Source organism: Sciurus carolinensis, chromosome 15 (assembly GCF_902686445.1).
Source record: "Sciurus carolinensis chromosome 15, mSciCar1.2, whole genome shotgun sequence".
Taxonomy (NCBI): Eukaryota; Metazoa; Chordata; class Mammalia; order Rodentia; family Sciuridae; genus Sciurus; species Sciurus carolinensis.
In genome coordinates this window covers 56568174-56587609 of record NC_062227.1, presented here as the reverse complement: position 1 = coordinate 56587609, position 19436 = coordinate 56568174, and the positions used below count along the sequence as shown (strand labels likewise).

Sequence of the window (19436 nt, the reverse complement as noted above, 5' to 3'; positions counted from 1 at the left end):
GGGTGTCATTTTTAAAGTAACATTCAAAGAAACAGCTTCCCTACTCTCCTCTTTCAAAGGTAAGGAATGAATCTTAAGCAAATTAGGAATGCAAATAGTCAGGGGAGGGGAAAGATGGGGAAGGAGACTGCCAAACCCTGGGGACTTCGGGATGCCTTGATTTTCTTGAAATGAGAAAGGGCTGTGGGCAGAGTACAGACCCTGAAGCCAATACCCTGACAGGCCTAAGAGGACCGGCAGGCAGGATGCTGCAGGGCATGAGAGTGAATCAGCTTCACTTTTCTAGAACAAAAACTTGAACTAGGGCCATCAGCTCCGAACAATGGAAGCAGTGGCTCAACGTCCCCTCAGTGTACTTTATTAGTAGAGGGCTGTGAGCCCCTTACAATCTGACACTTCTCACTTCAAGTGCATACAGCAATGCAGTGGAAATGGAGGGCCACTTGTACTCATTAGCCAGGGAAGGGACAGAAAGCAACATATGTGAATGCTCCCTGTGGTGTCTATTAAGATCTTTTACATCCTGCCTGGCAAGGTGGTACATGCCTGTAATCTCAGTGGGAACTTAGGAGGCTGAAGCAGGAAGATCACAAGTTCAAAGTCAATCTCAGCAATTTAGCAAGGCCCTAAGTAACTACGGGAGACCCCGTCTCTAAATAAAATATAAAGAAGGGCTGGGGATGTGGCTCAGTGATTAAGCATCCCTGGGTTCAATCCCCAGTACAAAAAACAAAAACAAACAAACAAACAAACAAAAACACTTTTACATTCTACTTCTGTAAAGACATCAGAAAAATGTGCAAGTCTGGAAAGGTCATGACCTGAGGAAAAGTTGGGATGATTCCAGGACACACAGCTGAACAGCAAAGGGAGGACCTATGGCCAGAGAAGCCTCCACTGGTCTGACCTTTCAGAGCACAGATTTCTGAGGGACTTGTTAGTTGGTTAGATTGCTTGTTCTTTTATTTTGGAAAGAAGCATAGCAAGATTCTTAAAAATGTTTTAATTTTTTTTTTTTTTTTTTAGTTATAGATGGACACAATACCTTTATTTCATTTATTTATTTTTATGTGTTGCTGAGGATCAAACCCAGTGCCTCACATGTGCTAGGCAAGTCCTCTACCACTGAGCCACAACCCCAGCCCCTTAAAAATGTTTTGGTTTATAATAAATGGTTTATTCACCATTTTCCATGAAAACATTAATAACTATCAAAATTAAGTTATCTAATCTAACTCATAATTGCCCCACTAGGCAGATAAATATTTTATTGATATGATACAGATTGAGGCTGAGCTAACCTAACTGAATATCTTTTTTATTTCCATATCAATTTATTGTACTTCTCTTTTGCCCATATTTCCTTAGTATACATTCTATTCTCAATATACAAAAACTGAATATTTGGGATTATAGATTGTTCCCTGATTCTGGTGGTTTTAAGATCCTTTAGTGCTTTAGTATGTTTATTTATGAAAAGCCTTCTTAATTCCATGCAGGCGTGTTCATGTGACCTCCTTAAAGTTGAGCATGATTCTGAATGTCATAAATAGGGGGGCAGGGAAACAAGATGGTTTAGAATGTAAATCACTCCTAGAGAGGAAACAGGAGAAGCCACTTTCTTATTTTTTTTTTTAATGTTTCACATATTTATTACCAAACCAAACAAAACCAGTACTACAGCACCTTTGTAACAAAGCTCATATTCCCAGTTAATTCTTCCCAACTGTCCTGATAATGCAGACATGACAAGATGATCAACCACAGTCTTGATACAGCATAAATGTGTGCCATTTCATGTAATTCCTTATAGACCCAGCTTGGTTCTCCTCCAATGTCTCCTCTTGGAATTGTACCTGATTTTATTACCAGTTTTCATTCGAATCCACTGGGGAATGGGACGATTTTGCTTTTGTTTCTTGGCCAAAAATCGCTTGATTCGGAAAGTCTTGTGAGACGACATGGCGAGGAACTGAATACAGCACCCACTTTCTTATTTTAAATGTCTATTTTTGTCTTCTGCATATGAGCACTACGTGTGATTTTTTTAAGTTTTAACAAAAGCAGCCAAGTGTCAGGATGCCTAGTTCATCTTTTTGGTTGTTTTGATTTGTCTCGCGTGTCTTGCCTCCAGCAACCCAGCCTAACAAAAACTGTACTAAAATGATTCAAAACGATACTCTCAGAACCATTTCTAAGGAGCAGCATCAAACTGGGGCCTTTCTCCATTGTAAACTTTACAGTTTGAGGGAATGTTTAAAGAAAGTACAGAGGAGGCCTGGGGATATAGCTCAGTTGGTAGAGTACTTGCCTTGCAAGCACAAGGTCCTGGGTTCAATCCCCAGCACTGCAAAAAGGAAAAAAAAGTATGGAGGAGCAAGGCCTGGGCTTCCTCCATTCTTAAGGAAGTAGAATGAAAACATCTCATTGCTCACCATCAGTAATTAGAATAAAGAGAGAAGAGGTATGTCAGAAACTCTCTGTTTCAAACCCTTTATTTTATCAGTAGGGAAATGAGAATTGACTTGTCCGAGGTCACAAGGCTGATGGGGCAGGCTCCAGGTTTCCTGACCCTGATTGGTACCATTTCTGTGTTCTGCATGACTCTTCCTTGCACTTGGGGAAACAGTGATGACTAGTGTCAGTCTAAAGTCTTCTCTGAAAGGAGCCCTGAAAATCTGGGAAGTCCTGCTGCTTGTAGTAATTAGCCCTCTGCTGATCTTTGTGTACAAAGAGGATGTGGTGAGTGTTGGCTTCATGTTCTCAATTCATTCATGTTCATTAGATTCTTTCACTGACCTGTCTCCTTTGTGATTAAGGGACTATCTTTGTAAGAGGGCCAGTTTGGAGTACTTGGTAGTATGTGAACATCCCAGATCTATCTAGGCCTTGAAGGGACCACATCCAGTTGTCACAAGATATCATTCAGCCTTCTCTGTATCCTAAACATGGCCTACAGGTTCCCAGCCTCTGCCTTTGCTTGTTTCAGCCCTGTTTTCCCCATAAGGGTGATCTCCTCGTCAAGATTTTCACCTATCACCCCACACTTTCCTCTGCTGTGCTTCCACAGCACTCTTTGGCTACACTGATTATTTGCTGCTTATTATTATACTACCTCTGTTAAGACTCCATTGTAACAGAAGCTTGCCATCTGCCTTCTTATATCCCAAACATCCAGCATCTCTGTTACCAGATCAGTGGTTATAGTATACTACTACTTAGTTTCGAAGTTTGGTACTACACAGTTTCAAGTGTCCGCTGCAGATAAAGAGGGACTCTTGTGCTCTATTTCACCCCTAGGAATCTAACTGGCCTAAATGCTTGCCCTTGTATATGAGGAGACGTGTAAGAATGCCCATACCATCGTTGTGAATAGGCGAACCCTGGAAACAACCTGATGTTCATCAACAGTAGAATTAATTCATACACTGTGGTATATTGAAACAGTAGAAATCTCCACAGCAGTGAAAATGGTTGAATCCTGGCTAACCCTAACCTTATGAATCTCACACACATAGTGGTAAAAGGAAAAAATCCAGACACCTAAGGGTGCATACTATATGATTCCATCAGAGATAAGTAGAACGTACTGTAGTGTTGGGGAATGTAGATACAGGTGAGAGAAATGTGAGAAAGAACAAGGAAGTGATGCCCATGGCAGCCAGGATGGTGTAAAGGGGTGCCTTTGAGTCCCCTCGTCCAGACTCCGGTGCTTGCCATCCTCTAATTCAGTTGCTCCATTTTCAGGTCTGCATGCTTCTGTGGATGTGTGGTATGGTTCACAAGAGAAAAGGGTAAGAAGAGGTATGGGGTGAGGAACTTTCCATAGACTCCATTATTTGAAAATGAACAAAGTGTGCAAGTGATAGAAATGTTAAGGGGATTCCACTGAAGGCAAGAATATTTTTATCGACAGTGTAATTCGGGCCAGTCGTAGTGGTGCATGCCTGTAATCCCAGCAGCTCAGGAGGCTGAGGCAGAGGATTGGGAGTTCAAAGCCTGCCTCTGCAGAAGCAAAGCACTGAGCAACTCAGTGAGAACCTGTCTCTAAATAAAATACAAAATAGGGCTGCTGGGGATGTGACTCAGTGGTCAAGTAGCCCAGAGTTCAATCCCAGGTTTCAAAAAAAAAAAAGTAATTCTTCCGTATTTCATTTGGGTATGAAAATCAAATGTTCACCTCTTTTCTCTCTTCTAAAATATGATCTATGCCCCTCCCCCAAAAGGACAAGACAGAGAAAGAGCACCATGTTTCAGTTTTTACAATTCAGTAAAAGTATTTGAATCTGTTTTAAAACTTTCCTTCAATGAATAGTATAGTATATTTTATTCTACTGTAAGGCATGTAGTAAAAATTTTGTGATAGTTTTTCATAAAAAAAAAAAAAGAAGAAAGTAAAGAAAAGATGGTCCAGGCAGTATGAGTTAGAGGAGATTATAATGAATGTGCAGTTAATGGTTTTGAAGCAATTGAGAATAGGGAAATAGATTCCATCCCTCTAACATAAAGGCCCAGGCCTCCTGTGGGTACTTTAGTGACATGCTGTGCAAGGAACCCCAAGGCAAAGCTGTGATTTGTCTGTGAGCACTTAGAGACAATTTGTGTTTTTGAGTTATTCTCTCTGATGTAGCAATGAATTAGCTAAACAAGTATCTTTTAAGTATACCTTAAACAGTTTAGTACTTTCAGAAATGAGACTGTAGCTAATTTAAATCATGGAAGTAAGTAAAAAGTTTGAGAAAATAATTTGTTTATAGATTAACAACCCTTAAGGGTAGGACATCTGTGTTTTTAAGAGGCAATATTATGTCATAAGATGACTGCAAATTAATACTACATATATAATAAGCAACAAAAAGGGCTGGATTGCAAAATAGTGTGTAAAAGTAAAGAGAAAACTGTAATTTTTGAACATGGAAAAATAAATTTAGTTGTAGATTTAGAAGTCTGAAAGCATGTATACCTTTTTATATGTGTGTGTGTGTGTGTGTGTGTAAATATATATATATGTGTGTGTGTATATACACATTCGAGTGGGATCTAATCAAATCCATCATGACTGAAAATTCTCTGTGGCCCTCAGTGAGTGAATGTGACATTTCCGACCATTAACAGTTCCTTTGAGGAGTTTGAACCCTTCTAGAGAGCTTCACGAATGAATCTGTTTTCAGAATTGTGTGTCTGATACAAATGTTTTCATGTTTATCTGAAGGTGTTTTCTTTATCAGTGGTGACTTTTGGAGAAGATAGAGTAAAAAAGGATAGTTATAAATAATTGAAATCTCAGAAGTTAATTTTTATTGGCCAGGGAATAGGTTTTTGAAACATCCTGTTTTGCAGGCCAAGGATTTATATTTCCAGGCAGGAGTCTGCCGGAGAAAGCTCCTTTCCTACGCATGGCAGTTTTCGTAATGCAGATGATAGGAGGTCTCTACAGGGTTATATAGTGTGAGCAGTCTGTTTATAAAGAGTGAAAAAATTAAAGCCTAGTCCCTTCATGAGGGGCCATTTGTACTGTCTCCCTCTGAGGATGAAGCTGTTACCGCACCTGCTGCGCACTTGCCTTTTCCCACCTCTGAGTCTTCTTCCCCACACCGCTCAGCCCTTTCAAGCCTGTGTCACCCCTCAGCTGCCCAGCTCCAAAAGGGCCTCCCACTTTGAACTGTCTGTGTGTCCTACAGGTGGTCTGTCCTGCAGAGAATGCACCTCTCAAGCAGGAACTGTCCTGTTCCACCTCCAGTTTCCTCCTCGTGACATAGTACCTTTCATTTACCTATTTCTGTAGTTTCATTTATTTCTTTCTTTTACAAAACACAAAGGCAGACTTATTCCCCAAGCTTTTCAGCAGGGGGAACTCTCAGAGTGGTAGGAGCCTCCTCCTGCCTTGAGGGCTCCTGTGGAGGCCTGCGTGAGTGAGGCCTGGGAAACGGGGCAGCGTATACAATCCCTTCAGTGGTGGGCTCCTCGGGAGTTGGTGTGTGTGTGTTACTGACCTATGATGAATATGTGCTTGTTCTCATATTAGTTCATTTGTCCTAATAAGAGATGTGTTCTAGGGACAGTTCTAATTAGTAGGGTTCTACCTAGATTTGCCACACTGGAGAGAGGAAGAGGAGCGGTACGTAAAAACTGGCAGTGACTGAACAGTGCAGATGCACAAGAGCTCCTGTTTGGAGCATCCCACCCTCAGAATAAGGCAGGTTAGCTAAATGACTTTCCAAGCTTACCATAAACTCCTCTCCCTGGCCTCGTTCCCAATCATCGTTTCCAGAAGTGAAAAGGAAAGGGTGCACTGCCCACGCATTCCTGGAGGGGAGCTTTTCTAAGCTGAAACCCTTAATCCTAGTGTTTCTCAAGGATTCCTACTTCCTTTCCAAATAATTCACAGAGGAGGGGGCACATGCAAACGGTATGACTATCCATGTGTGTTCTGTGTGTGGGAAACAGGCTTGGTGCTGTGCCATGGGCCTGAAACACCCCAAGTCCAGTCCATTTTGTCTTTAGCCTCTGAATCTTAGGACTTGATGTGTTTCCAAAGCCTGTGGGAGTATTTTACTGGCTTCCCACTTTGGGCAGGACTAACCAGGCCCATCAGTCACTGCATTTGTAGGTACCAGCGCTCCCTATCAAGTCCAGGGACCACTGAGGGCATTAGTCAATGGGTCCTGAGCTCAAGCTAGATAAGGATGCTTCCCAGACCCTGGTCAGAAGGTCTTCATCAGGGACAGTAGTCTCTCCTTTTTCCTAAGCCATTGTCGTTGCACTGTAATGTTTACATGTAGGGCTGATGATCCCTGATTAAAATGTGCAGAACTAAGTAAAATGTCTTCCTTCGGGAAGGTGGATTGGGACTTTCTCCCAGAACCTCTTTCCCTCTTGTCTAGCTCTTGAAGACAGCAAAAGAATTACAATTTTGTCAAGTCTTCCAGACATTTTGCTTAATCTGGGCTCTCAGGCTGTCCAGCCTGGGTGCATAGTCAAGGCCCGTGCAGTCTGCAGCACAGAGGCCCTTTCCCAAAGACAAGCCAACTAGAGAAGCCATGGCAGAAAGATAAAGACACATTAGAATGGAACCAGACAGGGGATGGAAACAGAATAATATTTGTCTGCATCTTTGTTTCTAGTGAAAAGCAAAAGTAACAAAGGTCACTGGATTTAAAACATGAAATTTGATGGTGGAGAGAGGAGGCCCTTGAATTTTTCCTGATGTCTTTTCTCAGCCTGATTTTCCTTTCTGGGGAAAGACACTAGCTGAGAGGAACTGCCCAGACTCCCTGCTCTTCACCCTCTTCTGTTCCTTCTGCCATCTCTTGGGCCCAATCCCTTGTCCTCTGTTTCCTGGACAATAGTCCTCCAGGGGCTCCTCCCCTAGGCTGTGCTCCACCTCTGAACCACATGAACCGTACCCCACACTCTTTCCTGAGTAGCCTTCCAGAGCCACACTCTGGCCCTGGGCACTGCCCTGCTCACAGGCATGAGTATGCCCTCTGCACACAGAACGCAGTCTAGGCTCCAGCCCAGTGGGTCTCTGTAAACCCGCCCTCACGCTCTCTTCATACAACCCACCCTGTGCTGCACACCCCTGAGCACCAGCTCTGTGGGCTCATTAGTCCTGTCTACTTTGCCTTCCTCCCACCTCCACAGCCTGAATCCTGCCCCTTGTGTGCAAACCCCCCATGTGCCACTTGCTTCTTGAAGCCCTTCTTGGTACCCTCAACTTGAGTCTCTTTCCCAGAGCCCCACGAGTCACACTTTCTAGAGTACCCTACAGGAACCTTTTCACATCTTGTCCCATAATTTTTTTAATGTCTTAGCTCCGTGCCTCAGTTGTGCACAACCAGTGCAGAGGTTTTGTCTGTGCTTTTGTACCTTCCGTGGCAGTGGCTGCCATCAGGAAGGGCTTTTTAAAGCTCAGAGTAGCACAATCAGATTTCATTATGGGACTTTTTGCTCATGCTCCCCCACTCCCCAGGCACTCCTCAGAGAGGTCCCTGTTCTTAGTTGGCCAGGCTTCTACATGACCCTCTCTGCCCCAAGAGCCTTGCCACACTCCCTTGTCCCTCAGAACCACACCAGATTCTGTGTCTTGTGAGCCTCCCCTCACTGCTCTGGTCCACAGGGTCTCTTCCCCTAAGCCACCACAGCCCTTGGTAGAGTGCTGTTCCTCAATCAGCAAAGCCTTACCTGAGCTGTAGCTGGCTACGCACAGCTTTCAAAACATTTATGTCCATTGTGAGTGGAAACCATATCCAGACCTGGATCCAGCCAGGTTACCTTGTGGGAAATTTGCAAATAAATGCTATAAACAGGCAGGTAGGACTGAACCTGGGGAGGACCATGCAGGACGATCCGTGGGAGGGGGAGTATTGGGGCCAGCTCAGAGTTTATTGATATGGAACCTGGTTCCCAGAGATGGAGGTGGCATCAGCCTAGAGGGCGCAGAGGTCTTGTGGAGTTCCTTTGCACAGAGCTGATGGGTTTGTGTGAGAGAAAGCAGATAAAGCTAAGAGATCTCATGCAGCCACTTTGTGGAGATCCTAGAATCCATTCAAATCAGAACTGGCAATTATTACATGGTACCTTCTAATGATAGGTTACATTGGAGATTGCTTTTTAGTGATTTTTTTTTTCCATTTGCATTTATCTTAGCTCTCCAAGTAAATGTTAAGATCCTGAAGGGCAAGGACCATGTTTCATATTTTATTAAATGCTTTTATGGTACCAGGGTCACCCTTTAATCTATTCTCATATTGAGTTATCTTAAAGTGGAGCAAAAAGTTCTTACTTATTTGATAATACTTAAGGGCAAAATTATATAATATCCAGAACTGGTACCAGAACAGTTCAGAGGAGGAAAATGGAAGTAGTTGAAACAAGAATGACCATGAGTTAGTGACTTGGAGCTGGCCAGTGGACACACAGGCCCACGGTACTATCCTCTCCACTTCTGTCTGTAGATAATTCTCCCTGATAAAACCCTGGGTGTGCAGTAGGGCCCAGTAAGCCTTCAGCTTGCAGGGCCCCAGCCCTTTCCCACTTCCTCGCTTCCCTGGCTAGCGGCCACCTACACCTCTCACTGCCAGTCCAGCCCACTGCTACTGCCCTGATCCCCAGAAGAGCCAGGGAAATATCTGAGGATCCACCATTTGGTTGATAGAGTCACAGGCAAATGATAAGGATCCAGCCGCCTGATGCCAAAGAAGACCACTATTTTGTATCCACCATTGAATTAAAAATACTGTTTTTAAAGCATGTGTTTATATAATTATAAGGTAAAATTAATGAAAAGGAAGGACAGATGAATGGGTGAGCAGGTCACTTTTTGTCTTAGTCTATGCAGGCTGCTCTAACAAAATACCACAGACTGGGTGGCTTATAAAGATACTGGAAATGGATTTCTCGCAGTTACGGAGGCTAGAAGTTCAAGATCAAGGCACTGGCAGACTTGGTTTCTGGTGAGAGCCCACTTTTTGTCCCATAGACAGCATCCTTCTAGCTGTATCCTCCCATGGTGGAAGACAGTGGGTCGCGAGCTCTGGTCTCTTTTATGAGGTCACTAATCCCATCCACCTCCCAGAGGCCCCGCATCTAAGATCACTTTAATCTCAACATATGAATTGGATGGGGACACCAATATTCAGATCACAGCCCCTCACAGGAGGAATTTAATCAGAAGTTTTATCTTAACACATCTTTCTCATCAGAAAGTATTTTTTATGTTCACTAGAGTGGAGAAACCATGAAAGATGTTTCTACAGTGTATGTAAATTACTTTTAAATAGGCACATTTTCTTTTTAAATCTGCTACTTTTGTGAAAGTAAAGCAACATTTTAAAAGTCCCAGAAGTTCATATCATCATGCTTTTGATGATGAGTATACATGGGTCCTCTTTCTCCCCCAGTCCCCCACCCCCAGTGCTGGGGACTGAGCCCAGAGCCTTGAACGTGCTAGGCAAGGGTCCTTCCACTGAGCTATACTTCCAGCTACTACACAGGGGAGGTTCATAGTTTTCACCTTGTTTTCTTATTGAGACCAAAATTTTATTTATTTATTTTAATTGTTTGGTTATAAACAATGCCAGGATATACAGTATACTTTTTTTAAGATTAGGTTCCTATGGATACACCTGATGCTGGGGTCCACTGGGCCACATCCATGCATGCACATATGAAAGTTTGGTCAGATTAATTCCACTGTTCTTTTCTTTTCCCATTCCTTCTTCCTTCTCAAATCTCTTTATCTACTCCATTAATCTTCCCTCTATTTTGGTGAAATTCCTTCTCCTTTTTTTCCCTTTCTCTCTTTGATTTTTACCCCCCCCCCCCAATTTTGGATTAGCTTTTTTTTTTTTTTTTTTTTTTTTTTGCGGTACTGGGGATCGAACTCAGGGCCTTGTACTTGTGAGGCAAGCACTCTACCAGCTGAGCTATCTCCCCAGCCCCTGGATTAGCTTTTTGATATCATTTGGCCTTTGACTTTTGGGACTGGCTTATTTCACTTAGCTTGATAATCTTCAGTTCCATCCACTTACCAGCAAATACCATAATATCATTCTTCTTTATGGCTGAGTAATATTCCCTTGTGTATACATACCAAATTTTCTTTATCCATTCATCTGTTGAAGGGCATGTAAGTTGGTTCCATGGCTTGGCTATTGTGAATTATGATGCTATAAACATTTATGTGGTTGCATCAATTAAATCTTTTGAATATATCCCAAGGAGTGGGATAACTAGATATGGATATGGTTATATGATAGTTCCATTCCAGAGTGGTTGCACTAATTTGCAGTTCTACCAGTAGTGCATGAGTGTACCTTTCCCCCCACATCCTCACCCATATTTATTATTATTTTTACACGAATGTTCATAGCAGCATAATTTATAATAACCAAAAAGCAGAAATAACCCAAACATGTATCAACTGATGAATGGATTAAGAAAATGTAGCATATCTATACAGTGAATCATAAAACATCAATAAAAAGAAATGAAGTAATGATACTATAATATTATGAACCTTAAATACATTATGCTAAGGGAATGCAGCCAGACACAATAGTCACATACTGCATGATCTATTTAAATAAAATGTCCAGAACAGGCAGACTCATAGCAACAGGAAGTAGACGGTGGTTGTGTAGGGCTGGAAGGGTTGAGGTAGATGGGCGTCTACTAATGGATAGAGCATTTCCCTTCAGGGTGACAAAAGTGTTAGAAATTTAATCGTGAAGATTGCACGATTCCAGGAAAATACTAAAACCATTAATTTGCATGCTTTAAGTAGGTGAATTTTATGGCATGTGAATTATATCTCAAAAAAGCATTAATTTTTTTATACATAGGGTAATACTGTCTGTTTCATTCAACTATCTTTCTGTCCTCCACCCCCTCCCACCCCGTTTTCCTCTACACCATCAAAATTCCTTCATTCTTCTCTTCCCCCCACCACCCCCCCTCGTTATATATTGTCACACACTTATAGAGAAAACATTAGACCTTTGGTTTTTTTGGGCTTGGCCTATTTCACTTAGCATGATATTTTCCAACTTCATCCATTTACCAGCAAATGCCATAATTTTATTCTTCTTTATGGCTGAGTAATATGCCATTTTGTATATATACCACAGTTTCTTTATCCATTTGTTAATTGAAGGACATCTAGGTTGGTTCCACAATCCAGCTATTGTGAATTGAGTTGCTACAATCATTGATGTGGCTGCATCACTGTAGTATGCTGATTTTAAGTCCTTTGGGTATAAACCAAAGAGTGGGATAGTTCAGTCAAAAGGTGGGTCCATTCCAAGTTTTCTGAGGATTCTCCACACTGCTTTCCAGAGTGGCTGCACCAATTTGCAACTCCACCAGCAAATTTATGAGTGTGCCTTTTTCCCCACATCCATGCCAACACTTATTATTGCTTATATTCTTGATAATAACCATTCTCATTGGAGTTAGATGAACTCTTAGGGTGGTTTTAATTTGCATTTCTCTAATTACTAGGGATAATGAGCACTTTTTTATATATTTGTTGATCACCTGTGTATCTTCTGTGAAGTGTCTGCCCATTTTCTTAGCACATTTGTTGAATGGGTTCTTTGTATTTTGGGTGTAAAGTGTTTTAAGTTCTTTATAAACTTTGGAGATGAGTGTGCTCTGTCCGAAGTGCGTGTGGAAAAGATTTTCTCCCACTCTGTAGGCTCTCTTTTCACATTATTGATTGTTTCCTGTGCTGAGAAAAAACTTTTTAGTTTGAATCTATCCCATTTATTGATTCCTGCCTTTATTTCTTACGCTATGGGGGTCTTGTTAAGGAAGTCTGGTCCTAAGCCAACGTGATGGAGATTTGGGCCTACTTTTTCTTCTATTTGGTGAAGGGTTTCAGGTCTAATTCCTAGATCCTTGATCCATTTAGAGTTGAGTTTTGTACAGGGTGAGAGATAGGAGTTTAGTTTCATTTTACTGCTTATGGATTTCCAGTTTTTCCAGTACCATTTGTTGAAGAGGCTATCTTTTCTCCATCGTAAGTTTTTGGCACCTTTTTCTAGTATGAGATAACTGTACTTATGTGGGTATGTCTACCTGTCTTCTATCCTGTACATTGATCTACCTGTCTATTTTGGTGCCAATACCATGCCGTTTTTGTTACTATTGCTCTATAGTAGAGTTTAAGGTCTGGTATTGTGATACCTCCTGCATCACTCTTCCTGCCCACGATTGCTTTGGCTATCCTAGGTCTTTTGTTCTTCCACATGAATTTCATGATTGCTTTTTCTGTTTCTATGAGAAATGTCATAGGAATTTTAATTGGAATTGTGTTAAATTTGTATAACGCCTTTGGGAGTATGGCCATTTTGATAATATTAATTCTGCCTATCCAAGAACATGGGAGATCTTTCCATCTTCTAAGGTCTTCCTAATTTTTTTCTTCAGTGTTTTGTAGTTTTCATTGTAGAGATCTTTCACCTCTTTGGTTAGATTGATTCCCAAGTATTTTATTTTTTTTGAGGCTATTGCAAATGGAGTTGTTTTCCTCATTTCCCTTTCAGATGTTTCATTGCTTATGTATAAAAATGCTTTAGATTTATGCATGTTGATTTTATATCCTGCTGTTTTGCTGAATTCATTTATGAGGTCTGGAAGTTTTCTGGTGGAATTTTTTGGATCCTCTAAATAGAGAATCATGACATCAGCAAATAGAGACAGCTTGAGTTTCTCTTTTCCTATTTGTATCCCTTTAATTTCTTTAGTCTGTTTAATTGCTCTGGCTAGTATTTCAAGGATGATGTTGAATAGAAGTGGTGAAAGAGGGCATCCCTGTCTTGTTCCCGTTTTTAAAGGGAATGGTTTCAGTTTTTCTCCATTAAGAATGATGTTGGCCGTGGGCTTAGCATAAATAGCCTTTACAATGTTCAGGTATGTTCCTACTATCCCTATTTTTTATAGTGTTTTGAGCATGAAGAGGTGTTGTATTTTGTCGAACGCTTTTTTTGCATCAATGGAAATAACCATATGATTCTTATCCTTAAGTCTGTTGATATGATGGATTACATTTATTGATTTGTGGATGTTGAACCAACCTTGTGTTCCCAGGATGAACCCCACTTGATCGTGATGCACTATCTTCTTAATATATTTTTGGATGCAGTTTGCCAGGATTTTGTTAAGGATTTTTGCATCTATATTCATCAAGGATATTGATCTAAAATTTTCTTTTCTTGATGTGTCTTTCTCTGGTTTGGGTATGAGAGTGATATTAGCTTCATAGAATGAGTTTTGTAGGGTTCCCTCCTTTTCTATTTCCTGGAATACTTTGAGAAGTATTGGAATGAGTTCTTCTTTGAAGGTCTTGTAGAACTTGACTGAAAATCTGTCTGGTCCTGGGCTTTTCTTGGTTGGTAGGCTTTTGATGGCTTCTTCTATTTCATTGCTTGATATTGATCTGTTTAAATTGTGTATGTCCTCCTCGTCCAGTTTGGGAGGATCTTATGTCTCTAGAAATTTGTCAGTGTCTTCAGTATTTTCTATTTTGTTGGAGTATAGATTTTCAAAGTAGCTTCTCATTATGTTATGTATTTCAGTGGTGTCTATCATGATATTTCCTTTTTCATCACGAATTTTAGTAATTTGAATTTTCTGTCTCTTTGTTAGTGTGACTAAGGGTTTGTCTATTTTGTTTACTTTTTCAAAGAACCAACTTTTTGTTTTGTCAATTTTTTGAATTGTTTCTTTTGTTTCAATTTCATTTATTTCAGCTCTGATTTTAATTATTTCCTGTCTTCTACTACTTTTGGTGTTGTTCTGTTCTTCTTTTTCTAGGGCTTTGGGCTGTAATATTAAGTCATTTAGTTGTTGACTTTTTATTCTTTTCTTAAATGCGCCCCATGCAATGAATTTTCCTCTTAGTACTGCTTTTATTGTGTCCCAGAGATTTTGATATGTTGTAGAATCATTCTCATTTACCTCTAAGAATTTTTTTTTATCTCCTCCCTGATGTTTTCTGTTGTCCATGCTTCATTCAATAGCATATTATTTAGTCTCCAGGTGTTGGAGTAATTCCTGTTTTTCATTTTGTCATTGATATCTAATTTCATTTCATTATGATCTGATAGAACATTTACTAAGATAATGCTCTGAGAGAGCATTTACTAAGGGCTGCTTAGTGGTATAACGTATGGTCTATTTTCCAGAAGGTTCCATTTGCTTCTGAGAAGAAAGGGAATTCGCTCATTGATGGATAGAATATTCTATATATATCTGTTACGTCTAAGTTACTGATTGTGTTATTGAGTTCTATGGTTTCTTTGTTTAGTTTTTGTTTGGAAGATTCATCCAGTGGTGACAGCGGTATGTTAAAGTCACCCAGAATTATTGTGTTGTGGTCTATTTGATTCCTAGCATTGAGAAGAATTTGTTTGATGTACATGGATGCACCATTGTTTGGAGCATAAATATTTATGATCATATGTCTTCCTGATTTATGGTTCCCTTAAGGAGTATGAAATGTCCTTCTTTATCCCTTCTGACTAACTTTGGCTTGAAGTCCACTTTATCTGAAATAAGGAAGGAAAAGCCCATGTTTTTACTGAGTCTGTGTGCGAGGTAGGTTTTTTCCCTTCCTTTCAACCTTTAGTCTGTGGATGTTCTTATCTATGAGATGAGTCTCTTGAAGGCAGCATATTGTTGGGTCTTTCTTTTTAATCCAATCTGCCAGTCTATGTCTTTCAATTGATGAGTTTAGACCACTAGCGTTCAGGGTTATTATCGAGATATGATTTGTATTCCCAGTCATTTGGGCTTATTTTGGTTTTTAACTTGACTTGGTTTTCTCCTTTGATTTGCTTTTCCTTTAAGGTAGTTCCTCCCTTTGCTGACCTACATTGTTGTTTTTCATTTCCTCCTCTTAGAATATTTTGTTGAGAATATTCTGTAGCGCAGGCTTTCTGTTTGTAAATTCTTTTAACTTTTGTTTATCATGGAAAGATTTATTTTGTCTTCAAATCTGAAGGTTAGTTTTGCTGGGTATAGGATTGTTGGTTGGCAACCATGTTCTTTCAGAGCTTGAAATATGTTGTTCCAGGCCCTTCTAGCTTTTGGAGTCTGGGCTGAGAAATCTGCTGATATCCATATTGGTTTCCCCCTATATGTAATCTGCTGCTTTTCTCTTGCAGCCTTCAAAATCCTATCTTTACTTTGTATGTTAGACATTTTCATTATAATATGCCTTGGTATGGATCTGTTGTGATTTTGTGCATTTGGTATTCTGTAAGCCTCTTGTATTTGATTTTCCATTTCATTCTTCAGATTTGGGAAATTTTCTGATATTATTTCATCGAATAGGTTGTTCATTCCTTTGGTTTGTATCTCTGTCCCTTCGTCAATTCCAATAATTCTTAAATTTGGTGTTTTCATGATGTCCCATAGTTCTTGGAGGTTCTGTTCATAATTTCTTACCATATTCTCTGTTTGGGCAACTTTATTTTCAAGATTAAATATTTTATCTTCATTGTCTGAGGTCTAGTCTGTTGGTGATGCTTTCTGTTGAGTTTTTTATTTGGTTTATTGTTTCCTTCATTTCAAGGATTTTCATTTGGTGTTTTTTGTTTGTTTGTTTGTTTTGTTTTTGTTTTTGAGAATATCTCTTTGTTGAAATGATCTTTTGCTTCCTGCAATTGCTCTTTCAACTGCTTATTGGAGTGATCATTCATTGCCTGCATTTGCTCTCTTATCTCATCCTTTGCTTCACAAATCATTTTAATTATGTATATTCTGAACTCCTTTTCTGACATTTCTTCTACCATGCTGTCACTGGATTCTGTTAATATAGAATCTAGGTTTGTTAGGATCATTTTCTTCCCTTGTTTTTTCATGTTGTTCATATATCTTCCCTTGTAGCAGTGCAGATATGGGGTATTGCAGTTTCCCACCTATAGGCCTATAGTGACCCTATAGGTTTCCAAATCCTTTTCTTTAAGGGGGAGATCTATATCAGCAGTGCCCAGTACAGAGAATATGCAACCCTAAACCAAATAGCCCCTATGAGGACATTAACAATATTATCATAATAAATAGAATGAGTTTAATTATTATCTATAGTATAACAAATAGATTTGCAATAAGGTCTGCAGTTTCTAATGGAGGACAAAGAGGATGGGGAGGGGTGTAGAATATAGCTGTTAATGAGATAATAAGAAAAGAATATATAGAAGTTCTAGATCATAGGAAGTGAAAGTATAATCAAAAGAAGTTGGTTGTTAGTATAAAGAGAGAAAGAGACTCTGAGGGAACAGGTAAACAAAAGGAAAATAGAGCAAGAAAAGTAAAGAAATGAAAACTTAAAATTTTTCAATAAGGAGAAAAAAATCTACACTATTAACAGTCATACAGTATTCAAACCTCCCAGTCTTCAGTAGCCTTACATATGAGAGATACCTGTCAATGAGCTTCCAGTCTCCAGCAGGCATCTCAGGATGGGATTTGCTCCACCTAAAGATGGGAGATACGGCTTCCAGGATTATCCAAGATGGCTGCTCTGGCTTCCAAATGTTTTGGCAAATGGGAAGCTGCAGCACAGGGTGTGAGTGTGTTCAGCTGGATGTCCTGGAGACGGGGTGCAGTTGGTCGGGCAGGGATGCTGGAGGCGGGGTGTGGACGGTCTGGTTGCGGGATCCTGAAGGCATGGCATAGTCAGTCGGTCTGGGGGTCCTGGCAGTGGGGAGCAGTCAGTTGGTCTGAGGGCCCCAGAGGCAGGGAGTGGTCAGTTGGGCTGCGGGGTCCTGGAGATGGGGCTCAGTCAGTCAGGTCAGGGGTCCTACAGGTCCTGGCTGTTTTCTCAAAATGGCGGCAGCCACGTGCAACCAAACCTGCAGGTACTGTGACATTGGACTTCCAGGCAACAGCGAGCAGCTAGCGCTCCTCTGGCAATCTGCGGTCAGTCTGCTGGCTGCTGTTAGACAATCGGGAGGTGAACCTCAGGCGGTGAGTGATGGGGTGAAAGGCAGGTGATGGACAGGCAAGAGGCAGGCAAATGGCGGATGGTAGATGCCAGATAGTGAGCAATCTGCACTCAAAAAGTAGTCGATATGCTGGCAGACTGCAGGTGATCGCAGTAGACACATGGGGTAAACAGCAGGGAATTGACAAGCAGCAAAAACTGCCTCACCAAGAAACAGATAGCCTCTGCTTGAAATGCAGAATTATGGAGGGACAAGGAACACAGCCTCCCTTTAGTTCACCATCTTGGATCTCTCCTTATTTTTGTTTTGAGACAGGGTCTCACTAAGTTGCTTAGGGCCTTGCTAAATTGCTGTGGTTGGATTTGAACTTGCAATCCTCCTGCCTCAGCCTCTCCCATGTTTATTATTATTTGTATTCTTGATAATTGCCATTCTGACGGTAATAAGATGAAATCTCATTGTAGTTTTGATTTGTATTTCCCTAACTGCTAGAGATGTTGAACATTTTTTCATTTGTTAACCATTTGTATTTCTTCTTTTGAGAAGCATCTGTCAATATTATCAAGTGAGTTATTTGGTTTTCTGATGTTTTTTAGTTCTTTTTATATTCTGGACATTAATGCCCTGAGGAGCAGGTGGCAAAGATCTCCCATCCTGTAGGCTCTCTCTTCACACTCTTGTTTCCTTTGCTACGCAGAAGCTCTTTGATTTGATGTCATCCCACTTACTGATTTTTTATTTTATTGTTTGTGCTTTAAGAATCTCGTTAAGGAAGTCAGTTCCTGTGTGACATGTTGTAGTATTGGGCCTACATTTTCTTCTAGCAATTGCAGGGTTTCTGGCCTAATTCCTAGTCCTTGATCCACTTTGAGTTGAGTTTTGTGCAGGCTGAGAGACAGGGGTTAAATATCATTTTTCCATGTAATAGATTCCCAGTTTTCCCAGCACCATTTGTTAAAAAGACTATCTTTTCTCCAGTGTATGTTTTTGGCACCTTTGTCTAGTATTGGCAGTTAATTGTATTTATGTGGGTTTGTCTGTGTGTTCTCTATCCTATTCCATTGGTCTTCATTGGTACCTGTTTTGGTTGCAGTACCATGCTGGTTTTGTTACTATAGTTCTGTCTTATAATTTGAGATCCAGTATTGTGATATCTCCTGCTTCACTTTTCTTGCAAAGGATGGCTTTAGCTATTCTGGGTCTCTTATTTTTCCAAATGAACTTCAGAACTGCTTTTTCCAGTTTTGTGAAGAATGTCATTGGAATTTTAATAGGATTGCATTAAATCTGTATAGCACTTTTGTTAGTTTGGCCATTTTGACAATATTGATTCTGCCTATCCAGGATCATGGGAGTTTTTTTTGTGACTTGTTTTTACAAAAATGAAGTTTTGCATTCTGTTACTCTAAATAAACCCACATATAAAAGAATATCTTATTGTTTCCTGTAACCAAATCCTAAAACATCATATGTTGATTATTTAAATTTAGAATTTCACTTCAAAAGATCCTTTAAAATGTTTTGTGAATATTTTAAGGTAAATTCCAATATTTTTAATGTTGATGCTTGCAGTGTTTAACAACCAAACTATTCATGCTTGATGCCAGAAAGAGATAAGCAGTGCATCTTTCTTTATTGGAAGATGTAAATTTGGAATAATCAGAGCTTGTACTATAAAATATGTTGACTTACTCTTAGACCACTGTCATGTCTTGGAAATGACTATATATTTTTGAGTTTTATTGCTTTCTGGGATGTTGATTTGAAAAAGTAGTGTTAGAGACCGAAATAAAGAAGGGAAGAGGCGCTCTACTTTTCAGCGTTCCTTTGGCTGTGACCTATGTCACTGGCAGGATATGAGTTCTCTGAGGCCTCTTTGATGGCATCATTTAGACAAGGCCAGGCACAGGGCTAAGCGAGTTCAGCCAGGAGCCCCACCTGGCCCGTGTTGGGCCTGCAGCCCTGTGTGAATCACTTCAT

The 19436-nt window shown here is 40.3% G+C and overlaps 2 protein-coding genes across 4 annotated transcripts in view; one reads left to right on the top strand and one right to left on the bottom strand.

The window, feature by feature from the left end:
* Positions 1-19436, top strand: part of Dym (dymeclin) — a 369953-nt gene that overhangs the window by 337378 nt on the left and 13139 nt on the right. The window lies entirely within an intron of this gene.
* On the bottom strand, positions 1638-1983 carry LOC124965859 (60S ribosomal protein L39). Its single transcript, XM_047527021.1, has one exon. It carries the CDS (start codon positions 1961-1963, stop codon positions 1808-1810), a length of 156 nt encoding a protein of 51 aa, XP_047382977.1. The 5' UTR covers positions 1964-1983; the 3' UTR covers positions 1638-1807.

Excerpts from the sequence above, each read along its gene's own strand:
- LOC124965859 (XM_047527021.1), bottom strand. The coding sequence starts at position 1,963 with ATGTCGTCTCACAAGACTTTCCGAATCAAGCGATTTTTGGCCAAGAAA.